Consider the following 15,284-nt stretch of genomic DNA (forward strand, 5'->3'; position numbering starts at 1 on the left):
ATATAAATATGGGACCTCGCAACTGAGAGTGTACACCCATTTCAATTTTGAAACGCAAATATTTAAGCAAAATGTTGCTATCGACAATGCCGTAAACCTTTAATTTTATGTGAAACATACAATAGTGAGCATTTGAATGTAATAATCCCACTCAGAATTGATTCTAGAAATTTATGCAAATTGTTTTCACTTTATAGTAAAAAGACTACAATGTTATAAGACAAAATCGAAGCAATGCTATTTATCTATTATTTGTATGTTGATATATAAATTAATTTTCATACTGTTTTGTGCATTAAATGTTGATACAAATAGCTTAAGCCACCTTCTGTTTCCTACGGATTTCACCATATGGGGCTATAGTTTAACCGTTTCTCAGTCCGGAGAAGTAAATGGACACTGCAATTACCAAGTATGAACGCATATTCAGTAAAACATTGTATATGATAGAGTGCCATTAGCGGTTTATGCACTTCATTTTATTTTATTAATTGACAAACATATGGAATGAAAAAAGTGGAAAAAAAAACTTTTGAGAGAATTTTGGTATAATTCTATAAGTATAGAACCTTACTGAAGAAACTTGGTATGTATTTAAGCTACGGTGTTAGTTGGTGACTTGTTATTGGATATACGGGGAAAGAAAACCATATCGGGTGAGAGCGAAGCGTGAACCCGAATGTGGTTTCCTGCACCCCGTATATCAAATATCGGGTCACCTGCTTACCCTGTAACGTATATATCACGTCGACAACTGTTGACATGTTTAAATGATTCATTTATTCATCGAAATATTCATCGGAATCGGATATGGAAATATGGAAAACTATTGAGTCACCGTGTGACCAGTTATGGGCCAGTGGCGTTTCGTCATTTATGTTGGAGGCGTGATATATATATCTCTCGTCAGACAACAGCTTTTGTTATGACAATAAAAACAGGCCAAAAACCATTTTCACTTCTTCTTGAGATAACTCAACAAGTAAAAAACGTACATTCAGGACACTTTGTATGCAAGTAGAATATCAGTATTATATAATGCAGGTTTGTGGTTTGTCTGATAAAAAATGGTGCTGCTAAGAAGCTAGTAGAAAACTTGGTTTTAGGTAAGAATGTTATAATGAGATAATGCATAAGATTTTATTTTTATGCCCGACAAGACATGTGGCATAACTGATACTCTAGATAGTGCTAATGTCTTTACGACCATTCAGAAAAGGAATATCCTGTAGTAATTCAAGAAGTATTCAAGCTGTGTTCATGAAACTGTGTGATTAGAAGCTTAAGGGATAAAACGAATACTATACACATCGATTTAATAACTGTTACTTTGGCAACAACACCGATAGGAGAATTTTGTATTCCCTTTAATTCTCAGTGACTCGGTTTGCTTGGTAAGTTTTCCAAGTATCCATATAACTTAATGCAATATGCATACGTGGCTCAACGCATGAGGTGTTTGGCCGGTCAGTAGATCAGTTATTGTCCGCACAAAAACCTTCAAAACGGTTCGACCTACGACCATGAAACTTAAATGATATGCTTTCCTTGACCAGAAAATGCTCCAAAGATACTTTCAACTATCATAATTATATAACATTTGCTTGCAGTTCAAAGTTTACAATGTTCGTCCTCACTGTGTACAAGTGCAAACAATTCGGCTCTCTGAGGGCAAAATGTTTGACAAATATCTCTAGTTTAAAATATCTTAAACCTAAGTAGTTGTTTTATTATTCAGACTCATAATAGTTAACATGTTTTCTTTCGGACGGGTAGACAAATTGTTCGTAACATTATTATTTTTCTCAGTATTTTACTTTTCCTCTTCCAAGTATATGACTGATAACGACACTGATCCAAATGGATATAATAGCCTTAATTTGTTTCAAGCGATCGTCGTACTTATTTGAAACCAGTCTACAGAAGTACGTTATATAACCTAATCAATTGTTTGTAAAGTTCTCTCTACATACTTCAACGGAAAAGACAAAATGGATGTTGTGCGTAATAAGGTTAGTGCTTTACACGTTTTTGTTGTTGCATAACTTTGTATGTCGTTTAATTATTACATAAGGATATTAGGTTAATTTATGTAAATAAAATTAAAAACATAGAATGACCTTACATATTTTTTTTTTATAGATGTGGTGTTAGTATTAGCGTTCAAGTCACTTAGTCACAAATGGATTAATGCTTAGCTGTTGTATTTTTGCGCCTTTTAATAAGATTTCAACCTCGAGAAAGGTAGACATTTTCCAGAATTTTATGTATCCGCTTAAAAGAAGACTATGTAGGAAATTTAACGCTTCTTTTTTTTTGTTTTGTCTCTTTGTCTCACATTGTTCTTTGTTACCATTGCTAAATTAATCAATATATTTGCTGGGTGAGTGAGTGAGGGGATGTGTGAGTGAGTGTGTGAGTGAGTGTGTGAGTGAGTGTTTGAGTAAATGAGTGAGTGAGCGAGTCGGTCGGTCGGTCGGTCGGTCGGTTGGTCTGTCGGTCAGTCAGACAGTCAGTCAGACAGACAGACAGTGGGTCAGTGAGGTCAAACGGTCTGTCGGTCTGTAGCATAATTTGCGCAGAAATTTGGTGTTTTCTAAGTAATTAACTTACATTCTAACATTTAATTTCCGATGTCAATTATTGGGAATCTGGTATGCATGTGAACATATACACCATCTATGTAATGAACCATGCATATCCCTTTAATATTAATAATTCTAGGAGGACTTTCTCGATGAGAATGAGCTCGTTCTTGCGGCACAAAATGGATTGGTTACGGAACTCTATCAGACACAGATGGAAGCCGCGAGGTACTTGCACTTAGGAATGTTGAAACTATGGAACCATCCAAAGGTCGCTAAAGACGTAAGTTAATCTTATCACTGTTACATGAAATGTTTAGTTTTAAATGTTTCTATTGGGTATACGTACATATTTCCATTAATAACATAATGTAGCTAGGCAGATGAAGTTCAAAATGACAATTATATAAAGCATGACAGCGATTTCCCTTTTTTACTTTAGGCGATTTCCAATGTGACGTCTTAGTCAACGTGGTATGACCACGCATAGAATAAAATGAAGAACTATTAAGAAGCATTTATTCAAGTTAACAGTTAGTTCATGGTTTCTTCGGTAACAGTCAAAACTGCCCTGAGGCTGTGAACAACAGTTCATCCGCGCACGAAGGACAATATTTTTTACTGTTGACCAAATAACCATGAAAAAAAAGTTTTTAATTATTTGATCAAACGTTTATTTAACCAAAAATGGAAATCACTATTACAGGACCTTATCTTGCTAGAACAAGGTGTTTAAAACATTAAAACAATGTTAATAAGATTCCGTCTTTTTTTTCTAATTCTAATGTGCGAATGGGAAACAGTTAATTACATTGACCGGGGTATTGTTTAATCCAAGGCAAATTGATAACTTTTATGTTATACCGCAAAAATAACAAAAATGACTTTATATTACAAAAAGGTAATACTATACATTAATTCATATTGATTCAGAGTATATGCTTCACTGGATGCATCCATTTGTTTAATTGACTCAGGTCCGCATGTCAGCTACAACTACAAGGATGCTGCACCAAAATACGGTTGGCCTCATGACGAAATTCAAAACAACAAGCCAGCTTGTGGTGCAGAAAATTATTCCCATTATCTTAATAGGAGTTGAAAAGAAGGTTTGTTTAAAGATTACTGTTATAGGTACGACGCTTACGGTTAAGAACAGTTACTTGAATATTTGTTCGACTAGAAATATGATTTCCCTTATTAAACATATGTGTAAGTTCTGACTGTGTTCTTCCACACATGAGTATATTTAAGGATGAAGCAATTATCACGGCTTCACTGAAAAAGATAGCGGACTTTGCAAGTGATATGCAGACAGAAACTACAAAAATGAAGGATAGGTAATAAAATATACATAAAGTAGCACCACATCTCCATGTTCCGTAAAGTGCATGTTTAAACATGAGAGACATTGATCAAATGACGTTCAAATTAAGTGATTGTATAAATTATCTAATTAAATGTTCATCTTATAGCGTTTAAACTGTTACCGTAACTATCAATTGATTTACAGATACAACGAAGTAGTCCATAAAGTGAATGGAAGTATTGGTGATATAGAAACAGAAAATCATGACATAAGAGAGTCAACAAAAGAAAAACAATGTCAGATTGAACTTGAAAAGGGCAGGAGAGAAGAAACAGAACGTACTGTTAAAATGCTAGAAAAAGACGTTGAAGAACAGAGCACAGAGTTAAAGGCTCTTGAAAAAGAAGGAAAAGAAGCCAGAGCTGAGCTAGGCAAGTTATTCATGAATTTACGTAACTAGATGATTAAACCTTTGTTGTTGCTCAACAAAATTCTGAAATTTAGCATATTTCAATAGATGAACAGGTAACTATAAGCCAAAACCCTTTACAAATTGTTAGTGATAGTATAAGTGTGGTTGATCAGCTACGAATGTTTTAGCATTTGACCTGGAACTAAACATAAGATAGAACAAACTTAACGCCCTATCATCTCTCTTTTAATGCAATACAGTTCTTTGCATGCAAGGTAACTTCAGCACATTGACATACAAATATAATCGCGAATTATAAAGTTATCACCTGAATTTAGCATAAGCTTGAAAATACAACAATAATATAGCGGCAGCCCGATTTGTATACCTGTCAAATTTTACAGTACAATCAATAACTGTTTTGTTTGTTTTCTGTTGTGATATAAAAGAGAATAACATGATCAATTTTTATTTTCATTTCTCCTGCAAGGATAACACTTATTCAAAGTAATGGAAAACAAAATTGATCCTGAATGTGTTCATCGCGAGGTTTTAGTTTCAAAACCATCCAAACTTACAGAGAAAACAAACAAATGACATAGAACGGAATATTTCAGCCTCTTCTCATATCATAATTAGACAATATACTGATTGGTAATAATTTTGAATACAGTCGAATCCCGTTGGCTCGTACTCTCAGGGACCGGCAAAAATACCTGGAGCCTCGGAAAATTCGAGCAAAGCGTAAATGTTTTCCTTCCGTATATAGAAATCGGTCCTTTACATTTCGAACCATTGAGGAATTCGAGCCAAGCGAGTTCGAGCCAAGAAATTTCGACTGTACTTACAAGTGAATACTTGATTTCATATTTGATCTTTTCAAACCAAGAAAAAAAACTTAACTGGATATTCTTGTGTTAGTGTGTTGTACTGGTACTACTTATACTTAATATATGATGGTATGTTTCTTAACTAAGGAGTCGCATTTATCATAGCATAGTTAATGCAATTATACAAAGTGAGCTTTAAGAGTTAACATTTAAGATAATAAAAAATGAAATAATTTAATCAGAACTTCTTAACTTGCGATTCAACCTACAAAGTTCCCGATGATTTATCTGATTAGAATAGAAAATTCAACCACTTTACCATTAAAACTTTCGATAACAAAATGAAATTTGTTTAGCGATTAAAGCTTCTATTAGAACATTTTAACTTCATTTTATCCAGTCAATATTATCGCAAATACAACTTTCCTTTATGTTGCTTTTGGAATTCTTTACCCATAAATATCGTCAGACAGTGGTTTAAATAACTATAACATTTTGACCAGTTTGCCAAATAAATGTTGTAAATGGTTAACGGATAAAACATTTTTGCTTAACAATATATTAACCGTCTTACAGTGGCAACGGCAGGGTCAATGGGGAAACGTAAGGAGAGTAGCAAAGGAAAGGATTTTCTTAAAGATACATTCAATCCAAAGACGGTGACCGGCGGAACAGCTGGACAAGCTCTTAAAGTTGTAGAAGCAGGACTGGCTCTTGCAGATGACATATTTCAACATATTAAACAGGGAAAAGAGGTTTGTAAGAATACATCTTCAAACTGTTGCAATTCACATGAATTCACATTTCTGCTATTACTTTTAAAACAACTACGATTGGGTAGGATAAAGAGCATCAATAAGGTCGAACGTGAATCGGTATAAATCATCCATGAAGCCGACATCATGATGTTGAATGATATTAAACGTCTATTAATCGATGCAATGCTCTTTTTACAGAAAAATACCCAGCAGCCTGAATTATATATTAAGCTGTATGTTTAAATTTTTTAAATCGTTCTGCAGTATGCACTGAAGAAAGATGCGCACGCAACTATTGAAAAGGCGACACAAGAGCGGTCGCAGGAGTTGCTAAAGAGGAAACGAGAAATGCAAGAACAACGTGAAAGAAGACTGCAACAGATCCATACAATAAAAATGTTGAACATGAAGATTGACGGTAAATATTTTATTGTACACTTCAATTATCATTTAATACACAGATAAAAAATAATAAACATGTTGTGCCAAAGCGATAATTAGTCTCATACGAACACATCGAAGATTTTGAAGACAGGGCTTAAATTACACTGATACAAAAATAATATCATTATCAACGTAATACCCAATCAAACTATTGACTTATAGCGTGAGTGGTAGTATAACACACATTATTGGATATGAAGCATAGTAATACGTTAAAGAAAGCTGATAATGGTTCGAACGAAAATACATACAATTGGAACTGATGTTGAGGATTGAATACTCATAACTAGTTGGGTTTCTGCCTGGGGGCGGTCCATTACGAACTGCATGGGATTTAAAGGTGAAAATGTGCTCTCTACCATTATTTATAACAATGTGAAAACTTTAACATTGAATAAATACCCTTTCAATATATATATGTTGTGCATAAATCATCAGGCAGATCTAAGATTTGATGTTGCGGATCAGGCACACTTTAGGGACGCAACATTGGGCAATGATTCTCTCCATTGAGAACAACAAAACTAAGGTTGAAAACTGTAAAGCGGATTTTGCTGTTTGGTCTCAATTTACGATGGTGCATTTTGATATATAGCTTTTTCAAAGATTTTGACAGGAAAAGTTCGCTTGGCCTCGGTGTTGATTGAAGAATCTGATATGATTAGGAACAAAGTATATGAAAACAGTCCAGAACAAAAGTGCAAACAAATGCTATGCGAATGTTTGATAGAACACACATTCATTACTACTGTGTAACACGCCATGTAAAAAATGTTTACATTACGAAACGGTTGAATATAAAAAACGAGTTTCAAAGTCAAATGAAAAAAATGGTACCAAAACGTTTCAAACTTTGTATTTCCCTGTAGACAAACTTTAAGTTACAAATGCATTATTAATCAAGATATGATGTGCTTAAATGAATGAATATTAGTAGTTTCTATTGGCCATGGTAGATGTTTTTTTCTCCCGTCGCGTTTTTAAACGAAATACTTAATGTTTAGCTGAAAGAGTTTTGGCACATCTACAACGACGTGCGAATAAATTGAATCTTAACAATTGATTGAGTGTTAACTAGTAATTGGATAAGCAATGATTTGTTATCATTCGCATGCAGAAATCAACCTTTTCGAACATTTGTCAGCCAGTTTATTTTATTTTATTGTTGCCCTACTTCAAGGATGTATTGTGTGTTATATTTCCTTGAATAAACTTTCTTCCCTTTTTCATGCATGGAATGACCGTACATTCAGGACATGTGGGAGGAAAACAAGAACAAACACATAATGAAAATCAGTATGCAATATGTTATAAGTCTTTCGTCCGATAGGAGCCATACATGAAGAAGGGTTAGTGTCTTTACTCGTACTATAACTATAGATTTTGTACATTCTTTACAGCTGGCATTGGTGACATGGAAAATTTAAAGGAGGCAATTCTACACTTGGGAAAGGTCCAAAGTATTCTAAGTAAACTCAGTGAGTTTTGGGAAAAGATGTCAAATGTAATAAAGGTCCTCCAGGCGAATGACGATATAAACGACTTGCATCTCCTGACTATGAAGTACGATCCAAGCGATATTCGAGAAGCTATTGAAGAATCAAAAACGGTGTGTATGTCATTGTTTCAGCAATTGTCTCTTCTTACTTGCGTTTATAATAGTTATAGATGATATTATTTGAACAAAAATCATTTACATTTGAGATATGTGATGGCGTCTGGGATAATAAGTCGTATACGAGCATTTCTATGGTTCTATGTTCTACGGATTTTCATGAATAAAACAAATAGGGCGAGCGAGTGAAAAATCAACAACTTTTTACCATCTCTAAATTATAACGAAGCGATGAAAGGCGATTTTATATGAGATTTATTTAAGAAAAACTACATTTTAAGGACGGGTGATAAATTGGTATATATATTTTTACCTTCATATCCTTATTCAGTTGCAGACATGTGTATTGAAATGATGTCGTACTTTTCTTTTAACCAATATATTTGTTTCGTTTGTAATGCATAGAAGTATACTACCATAACAATATCATGTTTATTAAGTTTATCATAAATTACACATGTAGCAGACAAAAACCTATTCAATTAAACGTTTGGCATGCACCAAATGAACTGCATAGCGTTACTTATGAAGAGAACACCTTAAGCACGTATTTCAGCCCGTAAAAGTTTCTCAAGATTAAAAAACTTAGAGTTCGATTGCACCATGATACTAGTTAAAAATATCTTTGGATAACTGCCATCACTAATGCAGCAAATTTTACATTGGGTTGATGTCAAACACTTTATTTTTGTAGGCAACGTATGTTTTCATTTCTATTAGAATTTTATGTAAACAAGTGAGGTTGTAGATACTTACCATCTTATGTGGCAGTCTCGTAGTTAAGATTATTGTACGTTGTCATTTGGCCTAAGCCATAAGAACCACATTTTCTGCGTGTGTCGCCATTGCGCTCGAATAGGTTTTACGTTTAATCGCTTAATTGTTAAGCTTTTCATAAAGCAAGCACGTTGAAAGTTTAGGTTTGGGCGCAAAAATACTTTTTTGCAATCTGCCTTTCGATCAATATCAAATTAATTTGTTGTTGCGTTAAAATAAAAAAACAACAACATTTAAACCATTTGGTAACAAAATAAAAAAAAAATGATCTAGTGTTAAATTTAACTAGAAATAGCACTGACTGCTATAAGACACAATATTTTACACAAATAATCATGTCGTTTTTATTTCTGCATGCTTTATTTTCACAGATGGTGTCACAATAAATCCTGTACTTTAATATTTCTTAATAAGCGTAAACAATATTTTCCTGTAATATGGAGGTTGTAAATTTATAACAAACTATTTCTTAATATACTTTTCTACTAATGGCATTACCTGTGAACGCTAATTCACAATAGGACTTATGAAAGTGAGATGGTTATTTTCGCTTTTTGTTAAGAATTGGTCGCATTTTTTCTTCGCTTCTTGTTCACTTGCTCGCTTGCACTAGTAGGCTTAATTTATGTGTTAATGCCCTGTTATGCTGTATCATTTCGAATGTATGGAATCAGGTCATGTCAGATATCTTCTTCATGTCTACAAACCTATGTATTGCTGATTACTTTTCAGTACTGGAAGATGTTCGGCACAATCTGTCACGGTTACGTGAGCTCGTCTCAAAAAGAAATCGGCCCAATGTATGCTTTTCTGGAGAAGCCTCTTGACAGCTTGTCACCAGCTGAAAGAATGGAGAAGACAAAGAAACTCATTGATTCGATCGAGGAAGACATAAATCAAACATATCCAGCCATCGAATGTGCTACGTAGAGCATCTTAGTACATCAGAATACATCAACGACATAATAAAATGAACTTTTAATCAGTATTTTAAATAAAAGCAGTCAAACGGGATGAACAACGTTTTCTTTAAGGCAAAATTGTATAAAGATTTGGTACCATTTAACAATTGATATGAAGGTGTGATTGACAGGAGACAAGAAAATACTGAAATACTTAATAATCCAGTTTAAAGCGACAACGTCTTTGTTAAAGGGAATGAATAATTGCTAGAATTACTCTGACTCCTTGCCATTAATATATTCAATGTCTGACAAATTCTGACAAAAGTTCGAAAGCTACTGAAAACCAGTTACCCTACATATGGCTTTCAATTGACCCTCACATATCCGGCAAATCGCCATTTTCTTTTTGCTAAGATAAAATTCGAGTGCATAATTATTTTGTATCTGTGTTGGGTTTGTTAAATTCTTAGTTTTCAATATCAAAGGCTTTATGAAGTGAGGTGCGTTTTTAAAGGAATAGATTTGTTGATACAATTTGTTTGTTTTGTCAATAATATGATTAGTTTTAAGAGTAACCTTTTGATTAATTTGATAATGATTAATAATTTGAAAACTCATATAATGTTTCTAACATTGTGTTTGTACGAGTAAAATAATTTGTTAGAAAACAACACAAATCAAAGCCATAAATTATAGATGCGAAACAATGGTCATAGGATACACTTATTGCTAAGATGAGCCCATCTATGAATAGATAATGTTTATCCACTTTCACAATGCTAACGGTAGAAAATGACTTTGTGTAATAATTGGTGATGTAATTGTGCGTTTTTATTTGTATCTTTTGTCTAATGTAGATAAATACTATTACTGCTAATAAATGTATGATTGTATATGTGTTTTTGGTTGTTAGCATATACCAGGTATTATACCGAATCAATTACCAACCAAATTAATATCTTCAACATATTTTGATGTACAAGTGAATGTTATCTAGACAGGAGGCAATTAGTGTAAAGGTGTGGTCTTTGTTATTGCCATAATGGCGATAAACACATTTACCTGCACTTGGCCTATTTCAAATGTAATTATTGGAATGCATTTCACAATCTGCCAGCACGGACACTCGCACAGAATATGTTGGATTTAGGGACGTTTACTTCTCGAATAATGTCATACGTGTGCCATTACAAATGAAATATAACCAATATTATGGAATTACGCAGTATGACTGGATCAAGAGCATTGACACAAGACAAAAATATCTATCTTTTTAACCAATATGGTTTATTGTTCAGGAATGTTAACATTCAAATCAATTTATACAAAAATATGTTTATCATTTTCAAGGCAATTAATCAGAATTATATTATGCACTAGGCATCTCTGCAATAAAGTATAAAAAAATCAATTCAACAAACTTTTCAATGCTACGTCATTTATTCATATTCAACGCTTAAACAATCTTATGAATTTATAACAATCTTTTATGATTGCTATAGGTCAGTATTTCAGAAAAAAACAATAATCGTTAAATATATTTTTCGAGGGATCATAAACGCACACAAATGGACTTCATTTATTTCTGTATACGAGCATTGAAATCAATCAACATAGGAGTTACAGAGACATTTAGACATATTACATCTGAAATATAGATTCAAATAGATAATACATCACTGATGAGGAGGAAAGCAATATCATATGTTATATACTCGTTTTAGTATTTGTTTGCTCAATGAGATGAGATGTCATGATATGACAAGAACTTTAACTTGATATTGCATTAGATACAGTTTTAACATACTTAAAGTAAATTTTATCGTATCCGGGTTTATTTTATAGATTACCCGGTCCGAATTTAAGTTTCGTACATGGGTAGGAGTGAAGTTTGAGTCCCGAACCAAGTGCAGGGTATTAATCGAGATTTCGACTGGCCACGTTACACGACAAAGAATAGCGCAGTTCTTGTCTAAAAAGAGTTAACAGTTTTAACAAGGTAGAAATTGCCATAGCCAAATTGAATGGGGTACGAATTCAAGTGCATAAAGGTTATTCTAGTGACAGTAAGAGTAAAGACATGGGCTTTTATATCAGGCGTTAATAAACTATATTTTGAAAGAGAAAAAAGAGCAGTACACGAAAATAAAGATATAGAACAAAACGGTGTTTTAAGGGAACATGTTATGGTAAGAATTCAGGTGTCACCAAAGAGGAAGTCTAAAGACGTATATATGTGTCAAATAAATATAGATGTTAACTAGGTATAGAAAGTTCGGGTACTCGAGACCTCCATCCATTCGAGTCGGGCATGTCACTTGCAGAAGCGATGTGTCACCACGATAAACTAGTGAACTTTTAAAATGAATTATTTGCCTGACTGATTTGTTAAGTGGTCGTCGCCATATAGGTTATTAAAGGTATAGTTGCATTGAAGGTTCGAAAGTAAGACATGGCGTAATTGCCTATAATTTCTAGTGTACAGAAGGAAATGGGCTACGGTTTCTGATTGGCCACAAGGGCATAAGGGTGAGTCCTTGAGAGAACGTCGATGTACTTCTTGCGGCCTGGAGTTATACCGCCTCAGTGTCAGCTTTGAGCGGCTCTGATGCATTGTCCCAGATCACGTCAGCATACTCGTCCAAGGGGCGAATGTTTGTAAGAGACAGTCTCTGTAAAATTAAATTTAAGTGTTCGATGGCAACCGAGAATGGTTTAAAATTGCTGCGCAATGAGCAGATTAGGAAGAGGCAGAGGCCAAGGATGCATCATTGAGGAGCCCCGCCTGAGATGTTTGCCTAAGTTAAGTTTACGTTTGCGATGACTTTTCGTGGATTATAGAAAGACAAGTTTGACCAGTTAAGTAGACTACCTTGGATACCGAAATGCTGTAGCTTGAAAAGAAGGCCCTTGTGCCATACACGGTATAATGCCTTGGATATGCCACAGAAAACAGCACAGACATCCTTACCTTCGTCAATGGCCTTACAAATGGCATTGTAGCTGTGAATGAGTTGTTACACGCGGATGAAGTTAGATTGACAGGATGTGAGAAAGTGGTTAAACTTTGGAGAGACATTTGCAAGATTCCAACTTTAAGAGAATTGGATGACAATATCAGCTTTGAAAAGAGCAACGATATGGAAAGCGCAAGAGAATCAGATCCTTTTTAGAGAGTTTCGGACTTATCATGCCCGGGTCACAGGAGTTAGAGGGGTTAATCGTTGCAATGGCGTCTATGACGTATGGCGGGGAGATGACAAATGATGAAAAGTTGCAGTCTGCAAGAAGGAATGAAGCAGGAAGAGAATGTTGTTCGTCGTAAACAGTGGATTGCTTACATAAGTCCGCTTTCACGAGATTTGCCTTTTATATGTCGTTTGTTGCAGTGATCCCATTTGCTATAAGGCTGGGGAGTGAATTTGATTGTTTTTTATTCAATAGCTTTTTAATTAAGTTGAACCATTCTTTAATACTTACGTACGGATATGCCTAGAATGATTCAAAAGATCCAGCCAACAATAAATATATCCTGCGTATTTAGCAGCACACCCATGAATTGTTGTACAGCTGTCGTGCATTTTATCGTGTATTGCCACATGTTCTTGCTTCTTCTCTTTTTCAACAGAATATAACTAGTCGTTGAGAAAATGGTTTTGACACTCGGAGTATTCTATACAAATGTCGCTTCAAATCGTACGGAACAAGCGTATTTTTGTTTTAAAATACAGGACAAAAACTATAGAATGCCAATGAAAATGATCGGGGGACACACTCAAAGTTTCTAAAAGTATCGAATACAGTCGTAAAAATGACGTAGTGAATCCTTAATAAGTCCGCCTCATATGTTACACCAATTCTTATGTATTGTAATGCCTCGGTAGTCGCTTTATGATGACAGCAACATACCGACAAGAGACAAAACGTGAATGGATGTAATAGCAACATTGAAACTTAAGCATTCTTGTAAGATAAGACATACAAGTCCTGCAATTGAAACCCCCTCTTTGGTACCGTATTAATTAAGGCATACTTTCTGACTCACATACAGTTAAGGTACAATTAAACATTTGGTATTCGGTGCGCAAACTAACTTTGACTTTGTATCTTATCCTGTTGGTTGAAAATGCACTAAAAATTACACTAAAAGGTACCATTTTAATCAAAGATTTTCAATAATAGGCGACTCACTGGAGGTAGTGCCATTGCAATTTCACGATTGTTTATTTATATAAAATGAAATTAAAACATAACCTTGTTTATGCATCAAAATGAACGCTTTTAAGTGAATATGATTATCAAAACAATAATATCGAAATTGAATTATAGTCTGAATAAAAATCGATATTTTTCAAGTTGATCTTTTTGGTTAGTTTTGTTCGAAGGGAGCAAAACACGCAAAACACCTCCTAGCCCTTGCGTTGGCATTCAGTGGTTTTACATTAGGAACATGTTTGGACTTGTTTGCAATGACTATTATTCTCAATTTGAAAATCAAAAACAGGTGTAATATTTTGACTGTGCACGAGATATTTTCGTATTGAAATCCCCACAAAACCAAACTGGCCAATTTCTCTGAAAATTAATATGTCTTATTTCATTTAGCTAAGTCAGATATCTCCAATTTAGCTAAAATGTATCACATAGTTCATTGTAATGATATAAACGATATCTTATATAATGAATTTCTTTTTATAAGATACTTTAGTTTTTTCGGGAAATTGTAGGAAATTATTATGTTGAAACGTAAAGCTAAAGGAATGATTGATACCATGCAAACAAGAAATGGTTTTGCTTGCTTTATGATTAATCGGTAAGTAAATTTGATGACTGTCAAGTTTGTTCATATTGTTTAGCATCATTGGATAACATATCCATCAGAATAAGGACAATCTTTCAATATCAACACATTGCAAGCGCATCAGCTAAAGGCTTTATAATTAGAGCTTCATTCCACTTTATCACTGGTGTCAACGGTTAGAATAATTGCTGTCTGCAACTGCAAATGATACAACTTAACGAGTTAGTTTGGTATTTGTTTAAATTAATATCCATAACAATGTATTTTAAATCATTCCTAAGACGCTGGGACATGTCCCAACCAAAGGCTTACTTTTAAAATCCTATATCAGATAAAGTGTTATTCTTTGAAATAACAAGGCATTACTTCTATTTAGACATTTAAAGAATGTCCAATTAAAGATGTGTTTTGTCTGAAATAATAGGACATATATATCAGACATTCGGCATACCACAATGAGTCATGGAGTTTAATTTGATGAAAGAAAGCCCCTTTCGTCTGGAATGTCCCCTGATAAAGATTTTACATAAAAAGGTGAGATTTTTAAAGCATTTTGGACCCATTTTCAAACTCAATTAGGAGATTCAGTTATAGGGTGATTGAGTATGCTACTTAAACAGTGTATTAAAGATGTATTCTCACAGCTTGCCCCTTCCGGTAACATTTTAATCTATTGTTCTAGAATGGTCTAAATATTGCGTAAATGTCTGGAAACAAGTGCTTTAAGAAAGCTGACTAAAGATGAGATCGCAGTTCTTCATATATTTGGTCGAAAACAGATGTTTTCGGCTAAAAGCGTTACTAATGCTTGACGTAAATTGAAGTTTTTGGCTATTGAAATATGTTAT

At 34.0% G+C, this 15,284-nt stretch overlaps 2 protein-coding genes across 2 annotated transcripts in view; both read left to right on the forward strand.

The window, feature by feature from the left end:
* The window catches only part of LOC128240748 (uncharacterized), a 128,033-nt gene that overhangs the window by 57,044 nt on the left and 55,705 nt on the right, over positions 1-15,284 (forward strand). The gene's annotated exons all lie outside the window — the stretch shown is intronic.
* On the forward strand, positions 1,949-10,528 carry LOC128240745 (uncharacterized). The gene is made up of 9 exons (XM_052957566.1): positions 1,949-2,012; positions 2,725-2,868; positions 3,563-3,694; positions 3,840-3,925; positions 4,099-4,325; positions 5,713-5,891; positions 6,159-6,312; positions 7,739-7,947; positions 9,463-10,528. The coding sequence occupies exons 1-9, from the start codon at positions 1,992-1,994 to the stop codon at positions 9,658-9,660; spliced, it is 1,350 nt and encodes a 449-aa protein (XP_052813526.1). The 5' UTR covers positions 1,949-1,991; the 3' UTR covers positions 9,661-10,528.

The sequence above is a fragment of the Mya arenaria genome, chromosome 7 (genome assembly GCF_026914265.1).
Source record: "Mya arenaria isolate MELC-2E11 chromosome 7, ASM2691426v1".
Taxonomy (NCBI): Eukaryota; Metazoa; Mollusca; class Bivalvia; order Myida; family Myidae; genus Mya; species Mya arenaria.

Excerpts from the sequence above, each read along its gene's own strand:
- LOC128240745 (XM_052957566.1), top strand. The coding sequence starts at position 1,992 with ATGGATGTTGTGCGTAATAAG. Across the intron at positions 2,869-3,562 it reads ATCCAAAGGTCGCTAAAGAC|GTCCGCATGTCAGCTACAAC; the intron begins GTAAGTTAATCT and ends TAATTGACTCAG. Across the intron at positions 4,326-5,712 it reads AGAAGCCAGAGCTGAGCTAG|TGGCAACGGCAGGGTCAATG; the intron begins GCAAGTTATTCA and ends ACCGTCTTACAG.